The sequence below is a fragment of the Cyclopterus lumpus genome, chromosome 3 (genome assembly GCF_009769545.1).
Source record: "Cyclopterus lumpus isolate fCycLum1 chromosome 3, fCycLum1.pri, whole genome shotgun sequence".
NCBI lineage: Eukaryota > Metazoa > Chordata > Actinopteri > Perciformes > Cyclopteridae > Cyclopterus > Cyclopterus lumpus.
This window is the reverse complement of record NC_046968.1, coordinates 24,520,940-24,541,947: the sequence shown is the minus strand read 5'-3', so window position 1 is coordinate 24,541,947 and position 21,008 is coordinate 24,520,940. Positions and strand designations below refer to the sequence as shown.

The window sequence follows — 21,008 nt, the reverse complement described above, 5'->3', positions numbered from 1 at the left end:
GTGTAATTAAAGCCGTGTTTAAATCTTTATTTTTTATGTGGGAATTGTTTTTATTTCACGTTTTCATCTGTTTCTGAAGTCTCAAGTCACAGAGGCTAAACGGTCCGGCATTTGTGAACATTCATTTACATAAGTGACTTTTAAATTTGCATTTCCTCCGCACAAAGTTTTATTTTGCAGTACAAAAGTACAGTATATAAAAATACGTATGTAAGAATAACGACACATCGATGATTTTAATACATGAATACCATTTATTTTCTAAAACATGTCATTGTTGTACAGTTCATTTCTATGAACTTTACAGTGGGATTGTGCTACGAGATCGTTTGGCTAGAGTCTTGATTCTGTGCTTGGAAATCGACCATCGGTACATCTCTAAAAACAGAAAAAAGGAGCAGAAATAAAGTCTAACTAAACTAAATTGAGAGGAAATCAAAAGTGAAACTGCTTGCGTAATCCCTGCAATATGTTCGTAAATGGAATTCCATTTTTCAGAGGAAAGTTTACTAAGTGGCTCATATATAAAAAACAACAACACCCAGATCTACCTCAGTGGGGCCCAAAAGAGCGAACCTTAGCCGCCAGATGGTTTCAATAAACAGAGCCGACTGTTTGGAGAAGGGGGAGGGAAGTGGTCGCATGAACCGCTTGTCAATCAAACTCTTGCTGAAGCCAATTAGGAGAAGAGCTGAGAAAGAGCCTTCAGGTGCCCTTTTAGCTGCTATACTGGTCGGTAACCAATGAGGGCGGGGCCTATCGTATGAGTAATTGAATCCTGAGAATTTGAGACATCTGACTGAAGGAAGCATATGAACCTTACTTACATTTCATGTTCCCAGCGTTAACCTGTAAACTTAAGTACTTTATAACACAAAAGAAATAGCCCTTTATACATTATATATAAGGCACGTGTAATATATATATATATTTTTATACACATTAAAAGTAAATTATGAATCTGCATCTGGTTTCCCATGTGGTTCGTGTGTACAGATGCTGGAGGAAAAGAGAGTCAATGTTCAAAAGCAACAAAGAAGCCTTTTACAACACAGAGGCTTCCTGCTGCTTCGTCAGTGTTACTGCAATTTAAATGGTAAAGCCGAGAAGGTCAACAAGCTTTGACAGGTGTAGCAACAGTAACTAAGGGGGCGAGGAGCAAACGGTCAATTATTTCTAAGTATCACATGAGGCATTTATGCACCACTAATCTTTTTGCTTCACAACATTTGTACCACATTATAAAAAATAAAACACATTGCAACATTGTTTAGGCTTACCTGTCTGTTTTAATCTGTTCAATTTCTGCTGCTGTCAATCAAATGAAAGCATTGTACCAACCGTGAAGGTTAATGAGTGATTTATCTACATGTGTAATAATGCATTTGTAAGCCGACTACATCGGTAGAAAAGCCCTTATGTCGCGCCACATCTTTTACCAACTCATATAAAAAAACGACAAACAAATATTTACATTCTCATTATTTTGCTGAGAGAGAGAGAGAGATAGATAGATAGATAGAGGTGCTGCTTTGTTATTTTGTCAGACCTGTATATTAACACCTCCCGGCACAAACATGCAGCGTTTGGAGTTGGACTAATTTCTAATTAGTCTGTAGTGGTGAAAGAAAGAAAAAAGAAAAAAAAACGGCTCAGATTGTTGACTTAAAAAAGGTGGACTTTTCTTCCCCCCCTCTCCCCCCATCAGTGTTCCTTGATGATGAGCGGTGACTTTGCTGCAGCTCAGCGGCTGGAACGGGAGCGCTGGCTGCAGGTCCTGCAGCACTGAGCTCGTACGTTGGGCAAGTGGCATCGGCCGAGCCAGCGCAGCGTCTGACAGAAACGAAACGTGAGCCGGTCGCGAAGGCAAAGCGCTCCTGGTAGGGGGGGGAGGGGGAGAGAGAGAGAGAGAGACAGAGAGAGCAAAAAAAAATCAAAATCAGCCAAAAACATATGCTTATTGGACTGGATTTTGTCGAGCAGCATTGTGAAGAAAAAAAATGATGCACACTGCTGGGGACACGTCTGCTGTTGCCATGGTTTGTGGCTTATGAAGTTATTGAAGTCGGCTATCTGTCATTGTGACCGCATGACTCCCATTTTATAATGATAAGCAAAGGGCTAATGCAAGGTCAACAGCAGATGTCCGCAATTAATCAAATCCTGCACTCGCAATGTTAAAATAATTTTAGGCCATTTTCCACTTTGACTAATGGATAGCCCACTTCCCATAACGTCATAATCCACATAGCGTCGTGTCCCAGCCTTTTTGTAACTGATGCATGTGTCCTCAAATTGACGCTTTTGTGTGTGTGTCGTCAAAAATTGGCTCCGTTTGTGTTGCTTCTATTTGCATGCGTTTTCTTTATCTGCAGGGTATTGATCTCTCAGGGCCACCGTATTCAACAGATTTTGAGTTCAACCAATCATGTGGTTATAGTTTCCAAAGCCTTTTCAGTGGTGATGCTGCACCGGCCTCAACACTGACCCTATCGGCCAGACACGGCTGACAAATGAGCTGAATTAAACGTGGGTCAGTGTCATTATCGATTGTTTCCGCTATCAGTTACATTAGTTCAGTCACGGTGGGCCACTTACTCACTTTAAGCAAGCTTTTAAAAAAATTGCAGCAGACGCATGAAATTGAAAAAGCAGAGAACCAGACAAAAGATTTGAGCGTGGGCCGTTATTGAACCGTCACACTTCAGAAACATCACGTCCACTGGTTCAGGGCCCAGTATAGTAAAACATTTTTTACTTAGCTCCTTGTCTTCTCATTTAGGAGCAGCTAAGTGGGCAGGAATCAGAGGTCCTTCAGAGATTAAGTAAGCTTTACCACCTGTCCTTAAATTCCAACCAGCATTTCTCTGGGGTAACAGTAAAAAGTGAAAAAACAGAAATAATGAAAAGAAAACATCAACCCACTCTATCCTGCTCGAATCTCAGCAGATGGCCTTCACAGACGTACTTGGGTAGGCCAATTATAAGTCAGCTATAAACCTTCTGCAAAATGCAATGTTAGGTTCTTTTCAGCTCCAATGAACGGATACACATTTTAGGAGAGAAACATTTCTCTCTCTCAAAAGTTGTCCGAGACCTTCAAACCTTCAGCTAAAAAGTCCTTCAAATCAAGTTGAATCTTTACACATCGGGGTAAAAACAATCTGCATTTGAAGTGTGTGACATTACATGATTTAAATGCTTAAATATGTAAATCAGGAGCCCCGAAGCTGCGTGTGACCGCAGGCAGCAGATGGCTGGTTTTTAAAAAGGTTACCAAAGTCCAAAGTGAAACAGTTTTGTAAATGGAAATAAAAAAATAGACAAAACGGAGCAACACGAGACTTTTGTCATCCGTCAACTGTCAAGTACGTGCACTCGTGCTCGATTCATTAAGATCCGATCCACCAGATGACATGCTGAGGTGGCCTGGCTCGACCTCGAGTTTGGATCTCAGTGAGGAGCGGACAGCATGTGGGCTCCATCCATCAAATGTAGGAGGAAAATACTCATGGAAAATACTCATTTTGTTTCACAGTTCTTTTCACGCGACAATTACCAGCAAGAAGCCACATGCAGTCAAGCTCAACAGCCATGTTTCAAGCTGCAATGATGCAATTACAATGTGCCCGAGCACACAAAAAGGTTCATATGTAGTGCTCAATAAATTAAATGTAAATATCAGCCTAATATATATGTGACGAGCACCTCAAATCACAACAACTTGTGCCCAATATAATCGTGTACAAATATGACAATGTGACCTGTGGATCAGAGAGTCATCAAAAACCATGCTTATAGAAAATAATCTAGTTTGAGTAAATATCTCTGTAGCTCACGGCGAGACGATGGTGCAAAAGCTTTAGAAGCCAAAGACGGTGCCGGTTCTAGGAACGATGGAAATAAATGTGTCCTCATGAAGCTCGCAGCTTCTGGGAGTCCGGAGAGAACTTGAATAAGGAGACACTTTGTGTAATGTATATATATATATATATATATATATATATATATATATATATATATATATATATAGCCTTATAAAAGAAACATGTACCAGTGTTTAGTCCAGGGTTGTGGAATGAAGACAACATACATTTTCTCAAAGAAACTGCAACGCTGCGTGCTGAAACCCAAAACGATGACAAGTCTTAACACAGCATGCTAAAACGAATGTACACACCGGACCCACCGCTATTGTGTGAAAAGCAATTCTCCGGGAGTGAAATTGCAGAATTTCCAATGACACCCAGATCAGAGAAACTCCATGACATCAATGGGGTACAAAGGCCACAGCTGCCACTCAATACACAGCATCTTCTGTGTTCTACACCCCCCCCCTCCACTACCACCACCACCCACCCACATTTGCTATCTCTGACCCATTCGACGACATGGCCCCACGTAGAGCAGCAACAACAGGCGCCGGTGGGACTTCCGCAGTATTGTGCTTCTCTTTCACAATTACACAATACAGAATGCTTGTTTGGATGAAACCTGTTCAAGGGGTGACTCTTCTTCAGCCGTCAGTGAATGTGGCTTCGCATCTTATGGTCCGAGGGTGTCAGAGGGGTTCACTGTGGCATTTTAAAAAGAACATTATAAGAAGAACGTTATAAAAAGAACGAGCCGGGGAACAAATGAGCTGAATGAGGACGAGAGCGAAGGGCTTTTGAATGACCTACAGGAGCCAACATGAAGAATGCTGATGCTCAAAAAAAGAAGAAAAGAAAAAGACAAATAAATACAGCCGGTGTGATTAAAACCAGCGTGTTGACAAAAATAAAGGTCACGGGGTGAGCTCTTATTAGAAAGGACTGGGCTCAACTGCACAACAGCATTGCTCTTCAAATCCTAAAATAAAAAAACATACCGCTAACTGAAACAAATTGTGAACACAATATTTCCTTATCGCCACCGTTGAAGTTGATATGGAGAACTTATTTACACATCCAAAAGAACATTATCATTCATTTTGGAGTCATGTTTGCGTCCACCTGGTCAAAGAAAGTCCAATATTCACTCAACTTTTAGCTCTGTTTTTGGTCTCCAACTCCTGAGGGAAATATCTGGCTCTTTATCTGTCAAATGTCGCCCGGAAAGTGTGCAATTGGGCTGTTAGAGCTTTCTTTCAATGGAAACAAAGGCCTGCTGTGGCTGAAGACGATGCTGTGAGAGCTGAAAGCTTTTATCTCTAATGTCCATTGAAGGAAGTAGAAATGATTAATTTGTGTGCACAAGATGCAACTCAGAATTCATTATAATATATATATATCGAGGCAGAGTCGGTGAAACTCCCCGAGCTGCGTGAGCCTACGGGTGATGTTATGAACCCAAACACCAGGGCGTTAGATGTTCCGACGTTTATGGGATGTCCACAACAAGTATAAAGCAGAACTAGTGGTTATTTCGACCGTGGTGGATGGAGGAAATTATAACTGTTTTTACCGAGACGAGCCACGGAGATTAAGCCACGCCCCCTTTTCGCAACTGGTTGCCAAAGACACAAATGAACACAACTTGACTGGCGAATAAACTGACGCGAGTTATAAAGCCGTTTGGTGTGAACGCACCATAATGCTGCAAGCGGTGCGGCTTTGTAGTTTTACCAAAGTCGTACTAAAACATTTTGACAGAGCGCCGTGTACCACACAAAATCGCTTCGAGGTCAGTAAGCACAGCCAGAATTAATTAATAAAAAAGGCGCTCCGGATTATAAGGCGCACTGTCGTTTTTTGAGAAAATTAAAGGCTTTTAAGTGCGCCTTATAGTGTGGAAAATACGGTAGTTGAAATTAGGGCTTAAGCTATGAGAAGAGAAACACCAAAACAAATGTAACCAAATAATAGAACAAATAAAATGAAAAGGAGGCTTTATGATTGAGGATTAATAGATTGATAGATTAAAAAGGACGTTTCCTGGGAAAAGCACAACACAGTTAATGGCTGGATTCCCCCTGCTAGTGTTCAGAGGACGTATGAGCACAGTGAGCACTGAAGAGCATCATCAACACATCTGACTGGAGAAAATACGCCACGAACGGCTCAAAATGTCATATCAGTATCACATGCTCCTTATCCTTATCTTATCCTCCTCCTGGCTAAGGAAGCCCACCTCGACTTCCTCGTTGGCATTTTAATACCCTGAAGCCCCGAAGACAACAAATAAATAAAAATAAATCTGTCTTGGGGCCCACACGGCTGAGTCTTTATGTGATGGATGAAATTACCTTCTGCTCCATCACTTTACTGGATATTTCCATCACGTCTCGTCTCCATTACCTTCCGAAGAGATGTTTCGGATCCATGCCCAATTACAGCTGTGATCGATAATGATTTAATGCAGCATCAGAATATCTATGAATTCATTTTTTTGTTTTTATGTGGAGGGCTACTTAAAGAGATTCGCCAGGAATGCTGCTGTGTATCCAAAAAACGAGCCCTCCTTTGAACGCATGCCAAAGACATGTATCCATTGGAAAAAGTGAGTACAATCCAAGTCACCGTACTTTCAAGGAGAAGTCTTCGAGGATTGGGCTGCGACTTACAATTATTTTCATTATCGATTAATTGGTCCAAGGTGATGTCTTTAAATGTTTTGTTTTTGTCACAAATTATGACCGAGATGGAGGGTCACACTAAAATGTTCCAGCTATTATCAAACGCCTCAACTATTTTTGCGACAACACTTTTATTCCTCCATGCCTTCAAAATGTAGACTCTAAGAAGCTGCTGTAAGGATTTCATATATCTGAACATGAAACAGGAATACCATTGAACTGCTGTGAAAAGTTGTAAAAAGTTGTTTCTTTAAATTACAGAATGTGAACAGAGCTGCAAAAAGGAATACTCTGAGATTGTCATTATTTTTTTGTATTTATCTCACAAAAAAGGTGATGAAGTCATATCAGCCATGTTCCATTCTGCAAATAGAGAGGCGTGAGGACCATTGGATATCGGCCGATAAGCTAAGCAAAAAGCCGCTTTTTTCTCTGCACACAACATGCACCTTGAAGTAAAGTCAACCGGAGCAAAAAAAAATACACCTCTACTGCAAAAATATTCGCCTTTTCAGATAAAACATTGATTGGTTTTGGGGTACAGTCTGACAGAATCAAAATATTGGAACGTCAAGGCCATGGATGATGCGTTTCAAGGGAAGGAAGACACGCAGCATACACTTGTCTTGTTGTGAATAGTTGCTTCGATTACAAACGTCTTCTGGGACTTTTTTTTTTTTTACTTTCTACACTCCCTGGATAACAAAGAAGACTTTTGAGGCTACTGGAGTCAGCGTTTCCACTGGTTTTGTCATGTGGCCTCATTAAAAAAGGAAGAGCTGGTGGATTCGTAGTGAAATCAATGCTGCTGTTGGCGTACAGCAAAGAGAACCGCTGCATCTGGTTCAAGAATATCTGAAATAGGTTGTTTTTTTTATTATACGTTTTAATATTCTCCTCCTTTGTGACTATGAGGGTTTGATGATGAAATCAGTCAGACATCGAAGGCTGTGATGTGGATTCGCCTCGATGTATTCTGTACAATCTGTGCGTTCCTTAAGTTAACTTTGTCTGATTTCTCAAGAATCACAACCGTTACTCACGTGGGAGATGTTCGGTTATTGCTCTCGGTTGACATTTCACTCAACATCCCCAATGGCGTGCGTCAAAAGTCAAATCAACACTGACACGAATGGATATCGGCAGAGATTTGACCCGTAGCTTATTAGGATCAAATCTTTTTCTCTTGTGTAAAATTGCATATTCCAAGATTTAATGGATGCAAGCCAAAGCAATGGACGACGCTTTGCACACACACACTCACACACACACACACACACACACTCACACTCACACTCACACTCACACTCACACTCACACTCACACTCACACTCACACACACACACACACACACACTACACACACACACACACACACACACACACACACACACACACACACACACACACACACACACACACACACACACACACACACACACACACACACACACACACACTCACACTCACACTCACACACACACACACACACACAACAAGGCTATTATTGTCAACAATGAGGCCACTCACTCAACTACACAACCGGGCAACAACTATGCAAGAGGCGAGACGTCACTAACCTTCCCTCCATGACAAGCAGGTTTAATCACAATTCAGAGTCCTCATTATTTTTTTACTGTGTGTAACTACGATGTCGAAGCAGAAAACAAATGAATCCACTGCTTTTCATGTTGCCCGGGGGAACGTTTTCTAAACTAGCATTTGCACGGAAGAAGACCTCACCAGAAACACCCGGGGTAACATGGAAGGAAAATTGTGAATACATGTTTTTACAATTTGAATAATCAAATACTGCGGGACAAAATAAGATTTAGAAGATGTTTTTTAGTGTGTGTGACATATCATTTTTTTTGGCCTACGGCCTACAGCCATGCCGGCAGGTCCGTGAGGCTCAACTGTCGCACGCTGATGTGAGGCAGCCATCAGTTTGACCGTGTTCGGCATGTTGATTGACTCACCAGAGGGGGCGCTCTCGCACTCCTGTAGGTTACACTTCTGGGTGCTCTCAGGGTGCCGTTCATGGCCACATTGAGCTTGATCCACCTCCTCCTCCGTCTCAGCCTTTGTGTTCACGCATTTGATGAGTCGGTGCTCAACTCCGCCGCCGCAATGAGCCGAACACTGCAGAGAAGGTTCAGCGAAAGGTTCTTAAAGTAGTGCTACTTCATGCTGCAAACATTATATTTATGTCAGGATTTCCATGACAGTCACCCTAGTTTTGGATTGTCAAAATATTAATTTGAATTTTTATTGGCTTAAAGACAGATGAGGCAATATGAGGCCCTATTTATTTGTTTTATTTGTTTTACCTGTATTTTAGCTATTCTTATTTATTTATTTTTAGCTTTTAGGATGTTTTAATTATGTGAAGCGCTATATAAATTAAATGCATTATTATTATTATATTTCTGGGGATCCGTTAGGCAGCGGTTATCCGGATTAAGAATTAGAGACTGATGAGGCTTCAGCAGCGCTGAATATATAATAAATGTGAAGTAGAAAGAAGACATTTTAAAAAAGGCCAACGCTTTTGTGTTTACCAATGATTATTAATGGTAATTATAGTATAAACATGATGCCTTGGGCATGTTTTTTGATTGACAGAGTAAAGACTTTGAGACTCTAGGGGGGGGAGGGGAGCGGGGGGGGGGGGGGGGGTTTGTCTCTGCTGATATGGTCCGAGGATTAACAATAATTTAAAAAAAAATCTGTCTTTGTTGACTGGAGTCATGTGTAGCAGACAGCGGGAGGAACGAAAATTTGAATAATTATCATAATTACCACCGTGGGTCACGCATGAGTTATCTGCATGCAGCTTTTTGACTGTGTATAAACCACACGGACCACAAGTGATAATGTGGATTTTGTGAGAAAGAATTACAGGTCACAGTTAGGTAATATATTATCATCTTTTCACTACTGCTGCCACTAATGTGACTAATGGTAAGAATACTAGGAATGAGAGTAGGATTTGTGTGTGTGTGTGTGTGTGTGTGTGTGTGTACCTGTCCCCAGGATCCAGTAAGCCACTGAGCACATGGCTGGCTATTGCATGATTGGATGTTGCTGGGCTGGAGGTCCTCGTCGCATTGTTCTTCCTCTGGACAGGTTACCATACGCTGCTGCTCACCTCCCCCACACACCTCAGAGCACTGAATAACACACCCACACACACACACACAATAGAAATGATTTAATCGATGCGTTTGGGTGCATCCAGCCTTGACTGAGTTGATTGCCGAGCATGGAGGAAACAGTATGCATGAAGAGGTTTCTGTGGGTGTTATTTACTGTAAGCAGTGCACAATTAAAATGATCACAGTGCTATTCATCTTACCATTGCACAGCAAATTGTGAAGATTCTACATTGACAGTTTTTAATGCATTTCTCTGAATTTCCACTTTTTGCTCCACTTTGCAGTTGTATTCAAATAGATAATCCATCAATAAAAATAAATGTCTTTTTTGTTGTATAATTATTAAGTGGTGAAAAGTCTTTGCAAGTGGATTTTCATTTATCTCTGAAATGAATAGAAGGCAAATATCGACCAGGAAGACAGGCATTCAAAGATCTATCAAAATACTAGATAGCAGAATAAAAGGTACAATCCTTTTCGAGCATTGTATCTCGCCTCTGCTTTTGATACGGTTGTTAAAATGGTGCGTTTTTTTATTACCCTTGCCACCATTTTGTTTGAAAAAAAGACACAAGGCGTACTTTGACTGGACGCCTTTCTAGCAGAAAACCAGAAAATACCCCCCCCCCCCCCACACAATGACTCTCATTGTTTGCTTTAAATTACTCACCTGCCCCCAGGAGGAGGTGTACCAGTCGAGGCATGGCTGAAGGTTACATGTAATTTGGCTGTGCGGCCTGGAGGACATGGCCCGGCAGTGGAAAGGTCGGAGGGGCCTTTGGTCCCGCAAGTCGAAACACTGAACCTCTCGTGATTTAAAGCCGCCTTCACAATTCTTGGAACACTGGGAGAAGACATTGGCATGATTGTTATTCAAACTGAGCTGCTGGAGGCATGTAAGAATGAGGAGTGTGTGTGGGAGTAGTAGCTGTAGTGTGTCTGAGGGAACAGGCTTTAATGGGTTTCCTCCACTTCACTTCACTTATGTGAACTCAGGGGAAGTGATGGATGGATGGATGCCTTCAACACCAAACAGTAGGTCCAGTTTCTGTTTTTAATCATATTTTGGGCTCATACTTCTCAGTTTTATATGAATCTTATCAGTATGCTAGCGCCTCTGTGAGGCAGCACACACTGTGCAGTAGACTTTACATCAATGATAGTTTATTTTACTCACAATCTTAGTTTAGCCTGCTAGCTTTCTCTACTCACGAAGTACAACTGAAGCTGATGAAACGTAATTTTTTGCAGGTAATTGGTCATTAACAAAAGTTTTTGACTGACACTAGAGGAAAAGCAAAAGGATCACATACACTAAAACTGTTAGGAGTTAGTAGGTAGTGTAAAGTATGTCTTGTATTATAAACATGTTGGTAAAAGAGAATTAAGGTTACAAATAAACAACCATTTCATACATTTATATAAAAGTGGTCTCACCTTAGTCCATGCCTCTACTTTCCATGTGGAGCAGGGACGCAGGTAACATCGCTGGGCTGGCGCGGGCCTCTTGGCAGGATCGCAGTCGGAGTCGAGGCCAGTGTGACAAGCCAGAGTCCTCCAGATGGCACCCAGACCACAGCTGGTGGAGCACTACCAAGAAATGTAGTAACACATGAGCGCACCACAGGGTTGGATGCACAAACAGCTCCAAGAAACCTCACTGATAACGATGCAAATTGCAAAGAAATTCAGAGAAGTTGGTGGCATATTTCTCATTTTCCTTACGATCAAATAAATGCTAATTCTTTGAATTGTATTGTGAGAAAACTACAGCGCAACAGGGGTTTGTCAAATGTGACATACACATTATTTATGTCAATTGACACGAGCAGCATAAGCGTTCGATCAAACGGTGTCTCCAAAGAATACAAATGTGTGCAGGGGCCAAAAAACTAGACCCTGCGTCTGCATAATAAAAGCAGACGGAGGAAAATGAAATAATGACAAACAGCTGTGCTTCGTGGAATGCCAGAAAGTCTGGCACACTAATAATTAATGCACACTCACAGCGCTCCAGTTGCCGGTGACCCAGAAGGCAGCGGAAGTGACTCGCGTGGAGGCTGACATCGGGGCGGACGTCGCCACCGGAAGCGGCCACAGAACGGGTGGACCGGTTGGCAAAATGGGCCCAGCGGGTGTGGGCGCTTCCATGCGTTGTCCTGGTGCTGTGCCATGCTGAGGAGCGGTGGCCACGTCAGTCGGAAGCTGGTGCGAGGGGCTCGGATCAGTGCTGCCGCTCCTCGCAATCGGGAGAACGACTATTTCGTTGTAGTCGAAATCGGCCGAATCGGGCGATGGCGCCTGAGACGCGGAACGCGTTCCAGTTCTTTCGGTGAATGGGGGTCGTGTCGGTATCCGTTTCCCCGTCGCTGGCAGGTAATCAGCTGGAGCAGGCGGAGCGGCTCCCTCTAGGTTTGTGGGTGGTAGGATTTCTGTTCCAGTTAACGGCGTGGAGTCATCGGAGGCCTCTCGGTTGCCTGAGTTCAGTGGAAAGGGAACGGGGAGAGGAGTGGATGCCTCGGAGGCCGGAAGTGAGGTCGTGCCGAGGTCAAGGTCTGTATCCCATGAATTACACTCGCTAGTGGCGTAAACTGTATTCAAATTAGTCTTATCCAAGTCCAGATCCTCCAATGTGAAGGCGGTTGTTGATTGACTGGTTGTTTGAGGTATTTTTGAAGCACTCTTTTCCAGCTGGACTTCAGTCTGAACCTGAATTATAGTCGCTGGCGTGGGAGAGCCAACAGGTTCTGAACTCTCTACGTCTTCCTGGTCTGCAGAGATATCCGGGCCGAGCGTGACATTTTCATTGTAGCTGTAATCACCGCGCTCCCCCTCTGTCTCCCGAGCACTAGCGGTCGTAACGACAGTGGCGTTGTCGGTGCGGCGTGCGGGGGTGGAGGCGTCGTGTTTAGGAGTCACGGCGACATCCTCAGTGAAAATCTCATCGTTATTTTTAGCCTCCTTTCCATATTGCTCCCATTTCACACCGCGTGTAGTCGGCTCCTCTGTTGTGGAAACCAGGCGAGACGTCGTGCTCCGGTTTTCGGGCCACGACACGTCCTCCTCGCGTCTCTCTTTCGGCGTTCCCGAATCAGACGTCGACAACGGCGGCGAGCGAGTGGTAGACACCGGCAGGAGATAATCCTCAGACAGAAGGTCATTCAAATCTTCTGAATTTGTTTGCATCGACTCTTTTGTTGCTGCGTCGCCATTGTCCTTTGCGTTATCCAGATTTGTGTTCCGAGTCTCTTCAGTCTCCAAAGTGTAGGCGGTGGCCTTTGGAAATGTAAAAATGTCCGAAGGAGCTTTTGTAGTTGCACTTTCTTTCGCTCCGCCGGTTGGCTCGGCCTCCGCTTTCCCATCGCCGTCAAAGTCATCCGACAAGTCTTCGTGGAAGTTGATGAAATTGTAGTCGTAGTAAAAATCGTCGACTTGAACACTGTTTTCCGGAGAGCGGTCGACATTTTCAAGGTTATTGTGATAGTGAAAATCTCCCTCGACGACGTTGTTGACGTGATTATCACTACTTCTGGGCTGGGCTCTGGTGGTGCTGTGTTTGGGAGGCGGTTTGACTTCAGGTATGGAGACGATTTCATTGAGCACTTCTTTGCTCGACCAGCCGCTTCCAGACCAGTCGAAGCCTCCGAAATTATCCACCACTTGTGGACAGTCCTGGGCGTAGCAGGGAGTCACGGCAAGGGGCTTCTTCTGGGGGTCGCAATCGACGCCCGTGTTCCTGGAGCAGGTGACGTTGCGGCGACGCGCTCCGCTTCCACAAGTCAGCGAACACTGCACGGGAGAAAACACACACACACACACACACACACACACACACACACACACACACACACACACACACACACACACACACACACATCAGATCATGATTAGGCCAAGCTTTTACTTTTAAAATGTTCTTTAAAATTGAGGGTATATCTACAATGTAAAGTACAGCTAGTAAATTCTTACAGCCTGAGCTCCTTGTGCATAAAATCATAAATCAGACGGAGCCAGGACTAAAACAAAAATATCAGCATGTTCTCATTTGCTTATTAGCACCAAACACAAAATGTCAAAACATGTGCTTCAGTTTGAGAAAACATTGATAAAGTTAATTAATGTATTTCTAAAACATTTCTAAAAAAGTGTGTGTGAAAAAACAATAGACATGACCTCTGTGTAGTTCCCAATCTGAATACTCAATACATCAAGCTGGCTCTGAGCAATGCGAGTCAGTCAATTCTTTTACTTTTGTATTTTACTTACTTTTGTACTTTTGTATTTTGAAAAAGCTTGAGATGGGGAAAAATATCCGGTGGCACACGCTGCCAGAATGAAGAAACGCAGACTACAAAAGAACGAAAGCCCCCCCCCCCCCCCCCCCCCCCCCACCCCACCCCATTTCAGAAAATATGAAAAGAATTTGTAAGAGCTCGTCAAGAGCAATTTGCACGTGCATTACATGTTCAAGCGGCACATTTGCAGACACACCAGATCCCCATCTTCCGTTTTCAGACTCACCTTCGACCAGCTGCCCGTGGTCCAGTCTGCCGGGCAGGGGATGTGTGTGTTGCAGGAGGATAGGGACTCGGGTCTGGGGATGTGTTGACATTCACCGGGCTGCAGGGCTTCCTGCTCCACGGCACTCACTGCCCGGGTGCAGAGCACCGCCCTCTTAGTCAGGCCCGAGCTCCCACAGCTCGCCGAGCATTTGTGCCACTCCCCAACCCACCAACTACACACAGGGACACGCAACAAGTGAACAATATTTACAATTTAAAAAATGGAACACTTGTGAATGGAAAAGGACAATATTCTACAGCCGTGCTGCCAGTTCAGTGAGTTCAACTGTATCGCCCTCAAGCACACAACGTCCATATTGTTTGTTTGGGAGTGTCAAAAAACATTATTGAATAAATGGGGAGAATCCAAATGTCCCCGCATTCGTGCGGGGAGCAGAATATGTCTCACATCTTATATAATTAATATTAATGGTGACATTTCTGCCAGTTGAAACTTTCTGTCCCTGTAACCACAATTTTAGCTACTTCAACTACATTGTTACCAACAAAAAGACAAACATCTAAACAACGGGTTTCATCATGCAAAGGACTTTCAAGGATATTGTCCCTTCACTATTAATTGTAACGTCCACAGAATCAGTGGGCGACGGCTCCTCCACCACCTGTAGAAAAAGGAACAGGCTGCTGCTGCTGCTCCGTTTGAACCGGAACCCTTTGAACTCGAGCCGTTTCATTACCGATGCTGCGACACGTTAACAAGCTGTGGTCTTTGTGCAATGAAATGTGTGGGAGGAAAACGGTCTGAAGAGTGGCGACTCTCAGTAGAAACTGAGAAAGTTACCTGTCGTTTCTCTCTCATCTCTGAGCTATGTGCACTTTGAAGTGCTTTAGTAGCACTTAAATGTCTCGTACTGATAGCACTTTGTAGTTTAACACTTTAGTAGCACTTAAATGTCTCGTACTGATAGCACTTTGTAGTTTAACACTTTAGTAGCACTTAAATGTAGTTTAACGTTATTGAAGAAATTGTACTTGCTTGATTCTTGTTGTTCTGAGTTTGGACTCGTGGTTTAATGCACTTATTGTAAGGGATTATTGAAAATACAGTTTCTTTTACATTATTCTGTTACAATCGTCAAATCACAATATCCAATGGCATTTTTTTCCTTCTTATCTCAGAGTGTGTGTTTGTGTGTGGGTAAACTCACATAGCCGGACATGGAGCCTTGCTACAACTGGTTTGGTTATCGTCAGGCCGCGTTAAAGGATCACAGAAGTGCTCCTCCACGATGCCGGTTGTCTTTTCCACACAGTGAACAATCTGCCTCTGAACACCTGGAACACCGGAGAGAGGGGAGATACACCTTTGTGACTAGGAGCACACGCACAAACACATTTTGGCTCTTACAATTCATCTTAGTCATAATAACAATAACAGCCTTGTACCTAGAAGGCACCTGGTAGAATGAATGATTGATTATACAGTATATATGTATATATATATATATATATATATATATATATATATATATATATATATATACACACACACACAGTATCACAAATCAATCTGCAGACAGCGTTGCACAAAGCATGAAAGGACTGGTCTCCTAAAGCTGCGACAGATTTACAATATCCCATGATACCTCCTTTTTCCATTATTGCCATTTTCACCCCATCAGAGCAGGGGACACCTCTCACCTCCGTGAGGCCTCTTCTCAATTTACACCTTCAAAGACTCTTCTTAAAAGGACAAGACAGCTACGTCAGATTGAAGCCCAGCTGGAGACAGACAGGAGTCTCTCAACTGCTTTTCACAAGAGTCTGACCCAACGCTAAGAGACTTATGGATATTGGTGGGGCTAACGAGGTGGAGGGGTGGAAAAGGAACTGTGCTCAGTGAGAACGACAAAATGTTCATGGTACACGAAGCCGTTGAGAAGTTATACTCCTTTATAAAATTAACATAAAATATAATTTTAGGAGCATTTAGGAGCAGTGGGCACAGGAAACCATTTGGGTTCAGTGTCTGGCTCAAGGACCCTTCAACATGAGGACAGGTTATATATATATATATATATATATATATATATATATACACACATACTGTATATCCATCTCATGTGGCTGAAGACCTTTTGAAACAAGCGTTGCATAAAAATAAAAATAATCTTTTTGTATTATATATACATATATATATATATATATAACACAACAACAACAACAAAATATATATATATACCAAACTAATTATATGTGTATATATATATATATATATATATATATATAAATATAATCTTTATCATGCAATGCTTGTTTCAAAGGTTTTACTGTTCAGCCACATGAGACAGACAAGCTTTCGAAGCCTTTATTCGTCACACACTGTGAAGCCCCCGATTGATCTTCAAGGCCCATCACGCAGATCAAAACCAGCAGCTCTTCTGGTAAATCAGTGCAAACAAATCCTCCCACAATGATAAACAGCTTCTCACAGATTTGTAGAACGCGCAAATGAAATATGTCTCGTGTTGACTTGTAAAGTCTTCTTTCATCTTTATAACGGACATCCTTTGTACAGTCCTGTTTGAGCAATACTGGAATTGCATATGAAGCTGTTCACAAAATGAGAGATCAGAATGTTCACACTCAGCTGTTAATGATTTATTTTCTTTGTAAACGCTTCAATAAAACATAGACATTTAATGGAAAAAGATAAATGCTATATAATAATATTTCTGTGAATAGTTGTCCGTCAAGCTTTATATACACCGAGTATACAACTTAAAGATAAAAGGGTTTGACCTGCCTCGGTAGACGATGTGAAATAGCTGAACGTTTTTGATGTGGTGAACTCTCACAAACAGGATGAACGCCAGCGGGTTTGAGGCGTAAAGCTGGCTCCAGAAATAAGCAGCAGCAGTCAAGTAGGGATTTCTTCTGGTCTGATTTTTACTGCTGACCACAAATGCCATGTGAAGGCCTCAAAGTAGTCGGAGTTCCCAACAATAATAGCGTAATTATACCATTTTGTTAATTTTCATCCCACATTTCAGCTGGGCTTCCTGACATTCAATTCTAAATACTTTTTCCCTTGATGGGCAATTCAAGGCAAGACAGAGCTTGAACAGAAGCACGTATAGACAATACATTCACACGGTCAAACAAATATTATAATAGGACAAATATGTTAGACACACACACACACACACACACACACACACAAGGATTAATAGCAGTGGCCAGTCCATAGCTGGCCGACAGGATCAACACATATTACGACATATTATGAAACGAAAACATGTAAAAAATGTCAACGTGCAAGTCCATTTATTGGTTTGGACACAAGGTAAACTGACCATATATCATACTGTGGTTAAGTCTAATGGCTTCTGTAATAAAACACATTCCTGGTGGCAGCAGCTAAAATCAGTCACAGAGGTCATGTTTCTTTCTGTCGACACTTCGTACTCAGTAATCTCATTTTGGTGAAACCTTTTTTTTCTTTCCGTTGAACCTCTCCTCCCCCGGCACGGCACATTTAGAGCTACCAAGCCACTCTCTCTGCCTCAGTCCACCTACAAACATATATATCCAGAGCAGAAACCTCAAGTCGGTTCTCTTACCCGTTCCACAGGTCACACTGCATTCAGTCCATGAACCATATTTCCAGAAGAAAACGGACGCAGAGATGTTGTTCTCCGAGACGTTTCGACTAATTGTGTACTCGTACCGCACTCCTGGATTGCTCTCCTGAAAGAGAAGCTGTAACACACAAGACAGCATGAAAGAGATTAAAAAGGCAACTAGAGTTACCACCAAAATGGGTGTCTAAAAAGTCATCCCTTCATTTGATCCTATTAAACATCTGTGTTAAATTGTCACAATTAGCACATGAATTCTTGAGTTATGGCCAAGAACTGGTTTGTGAGGTCAGGAGGTCAATCAATTCAACCTTGAGACCAAGTGAATGTTTTGTGCCAAAATGGAAGAAATTCCCAGAAGGCGTTTCTGAGATATCGTGTCTCAAGAATGATACGGACGTACGGACAACCCGAAACCAGCGTGGAGACAGAAAAACTCATTTTGGACCACATACAGAAAACATCAATCCCTTATTGACAAGATATTCCCAGGAACTAAGGGACTACTACTTCCTGTTTGTGTTTCCACCACATCTGGCGTACTAGATTTTGGCTTTCTGGTCTTAGTAATGTAAACTCAAAACATTAAATTCAGACGTTAATCCGACCTGAATCCACAGTGGCTCCATGGTGGGCCCCGGAGACGTCAGGTTCTCCAGGTGTCCTGTCCTCTTGTAGGTGAATACCGTCCCGGCTGCCTTGTACTCGCCGTTCCACTGAATCGTCCAGCCACCGTTCAGAAAATACTTCTCGAGGTTGTCACTTCGTAGCGCCAAGAAATTCCCAGCTTCCGCCACTTCCTCGATGCGGATGTCCCAGGCTGCCTCTGGGATCAGCCCAATGTCGACATAGCCTAGAGGACATTTGGAGGGTTTTTAGGCTTTTACCAAAAGGAGGTTTTGTTTTGAAATTGTCAAAATACCTTCCACTGTTGCTAAAACACAGTTATTAAGAAACCTACCGAGTCCTTGGGTCTCCTCAAATGTTCTCCTCACAGTTGTACAGGTAGAGCCGTTACCGTGACACACCCCACAGCGATCCTCCACAGCACTGGAGTCGATCACATAGTCACAGCCTAAATTCTACAACACATATGCATCACATTAACTCCACAATGCAATAAATGCATTTATCCAACAAAAGGGTTTAAAAAAAATTAGATATGCTGCAATTAGGGTACTGAATATCAAAGTGACATATTTTTTTTATCAGAAAGACGTCATAAGCCCTACAGGGTTGGTCCATGTGTGCACAGAACACACACCTGCCTCACCTAACCTCATCTGCCCCTGACTTGTTCAGATAAGAAGTAATCCTTCATATTGTTCCTTGCTGCTTTATTATTATTCTCACAACCTCTACTGACTTAAAGGTTAAAGGTACAATAAGGGATCAAAATAAAGAAAGTCCTAAGAGATCATAATTCAAAATATAGGTTGAGAACATGCTGGACACTCAAAATGAAAACAACTAAAACTACACTATAATATTTTTTCTTTGGCCGATATAAATAAATAAATATGAGTAAATAATTATATATATACTGTATATAAATAAATAAATAAAATTATATATTTATATACAAATTCAGAGCATATCTATGATTACAAGCTTCCACTTCCATTTGAGAAATACTGATTTGGCAAGCGACTCTTCAAAACCCCAACTGGTTTCCAGGTAAAAAAAAAAAAAAAAAAAAAAGGTGAAAGACTTATGGCTTCCGGACATAAATGTCACAAAATGTCACGAAATATGAGACACAAAGTCTGTAATTGCTGTCCACTCAGTATCAAGACATCGTCTGTATTAGTGACTGGCATTTTGGCCCCCGGGTGATATGCAAGAGCAGTGAGATAACAGGCACAATGTTTTTCTATTAAAAAGCTCATTTTCATGCAGAATGTCAAATGTACAACACTCGCTAGCAGAGGAAACAAACTAAATATACTGCATGACTAACGAAGCGGAATCACAGGAAAATGAGAGATAATAAGAAGTGAACGTTGTCAAACAGGGAAAACATATTTCCCAAACAATGTGTGGAACGGTAGGTACAGTGTCGATACCTTACAGATGCCGTTCACGCACACATCTCTGCTTGTGTTGCCTTGGTAGCACGGCGTCCCGTCAGCGACGTTCTCCTGCAGCTTGTCAGAAAAATGTTCAGCCAGTGGACGGCAGTGCAGCTCACAAGGGCTGACTGAGAGACGCAGAAGGGAGGGACACAATTCTTTTTTTTACTTCGCCTCAATACCGCCTAAGTGTTCATGTTCCTTCTGCTCACCTCTGTTGATGACTGCTTCCCACTTGTAGAACCTGCCCTTGTACGGCACGGTGTCGAAGTGACCACACTGGATGTCTCTGAAGGTGGGCAGGTCGCGAGCACACGGTGTGGTGTTGCAGATCTTGTACCTCCGTCTCTCTCCCAAACAATACTTCCCTCGGTGCATCGGCCTGTCGGGTGGTCAAAGACAACTATTTCAGTTCTGCTCATTGATTCTTACTTTCTAAACATTAGTGATATGGTGGCGTGAAGAGGAGACGTTTTAGATCTGTATTGTAATAAAATATCCTTAAATCCTTTTGTTTCAGTCAACAAATTAAAAGCAATGTCAAATATACACACAAATCCAGTCCTTTCATTCGTTTTAGTTAACACATGATATTAAAGAATTTGTATTAGCTCATAATTGAGCCTCATCATTCGCAGATAAAATATTACAATACCGATTTAATTGTAAAACAATAGTTAAAAACAATAAAAACGAAAATTCTGAAGTATTTTTGGCTGAAGAGTAAAACTTACACCGGGTTGTCACAGTCTCTGTGGGCACTCCGGACTCCGACCCCACACGTCCTCGAACAGGCCGACCACTCGCTCCACGAAGCCCAGCCACCGCTCACGCCCTCTGGCTGATATCCAACTGCCACACACTCTCCACTGAAACACCACTACAACAGCAAAGCTCAAATTATTAAATACATTTACACAAACTGTCAGCGTCATCTTTTTTTTAATTTGGGTGTTATTTTAAGGATTGCATTCTTCCATGTCGCCTGAAATACAGACAGAAAAGCGTTTGCACTCTGATACATATATCTCTAAATATCACAACTTGTATATTTTCTCT

General features: G+C 42.4%; 2 protein-coding genes across 2 annotated transcripts in view; one reads left to right on the top strand and one right to left on the bottom strand.

The window, feature by feature from the left end:
• Nucleotides 1-27, top strand: part of calml4a (calmodulin-like 4a) — a 4,214-nt gene extending 4,187 nt beyond the window's left edge. Inside the window, exon 5 of the mRNA XM_034526492.1 lies at nucleotides 1-27. This exon is cut by the window's left edge and continues 461 nt beyond it. The gene's annotated coding sequence lies outside the window, so the exon portion shown is untranslated.
• A 261-nt stretch (nucleotides 28-288) lies between these two features.
• Nucleotides 289-21,008, bottom strand: part of LOC117728806 (A disintegrin and metalloproteinase with thrombospondin motifs 7) — a 51,341-nt gene continuing 30,621 nt past the window's right edge. Inside the window, exons 11-24 of the mRNA XM_034529671.1 lie at nucleotides 20,684-20,829; nucleotides 20,162-20,331; nucleotides 19,944-20,077; nucleotides 18,839-18,959; nucleotides 18,486-18,730; nucleotides 17,860-17,998; nucleotides 15,445-15,571; nucleotides 14,235-14,448; nucleotides 11,721-13,502; nucleotides 11,151-11,303; nucleotides 10,384-10,557; nucleotides 9,582-9,728; nucleotides 8,535-8,697; nucleotides 289-1,877 (exon numbers count right to left, since the gene is read on the bottom strand). Coding sequence (XP_034385562.1) covers nucleotides 1,744-1,877; nucleotides 8,535-8,697; nucleotides 9,582-9,728; nucleotides 10,384-10,557; nucleotides 11,151-11,303; nucleotides 11,721-13,502; nucleotides 14,235-14,448; nucleotides 15,445-15,571; nucleotides 17,860-17,998; nucleotides 18,486-18,730; nucleotides 18,839-18,959; nucleotides 19,944-20,077; nucleotides 20,162-20,331; nucleotides 20,684-20,829 — 3,849 coding nt within the window. The 3' untranslated portion in view covers nucleotides 289-1,743. The remainder of the gene's footprint in view (nucleotides 1,878-8,534; nucleotides 8,698-9,581; nucleotides 9,729-10,383; nucleotides 10,558-11,150; nucleotides 11,304-11,720; nucleotides 13,503-14,234; nucleotides 14,449-15,444; nucleotides 15,572-17,859; nucleotides 17,999-18,485; nucleotides 18,731-18,838; nucleotides 18,960-19,943; nucleotides 20,078-20,161; nucleotides 20,332-20,683; nucleotides 20,830-21,008) is intronic.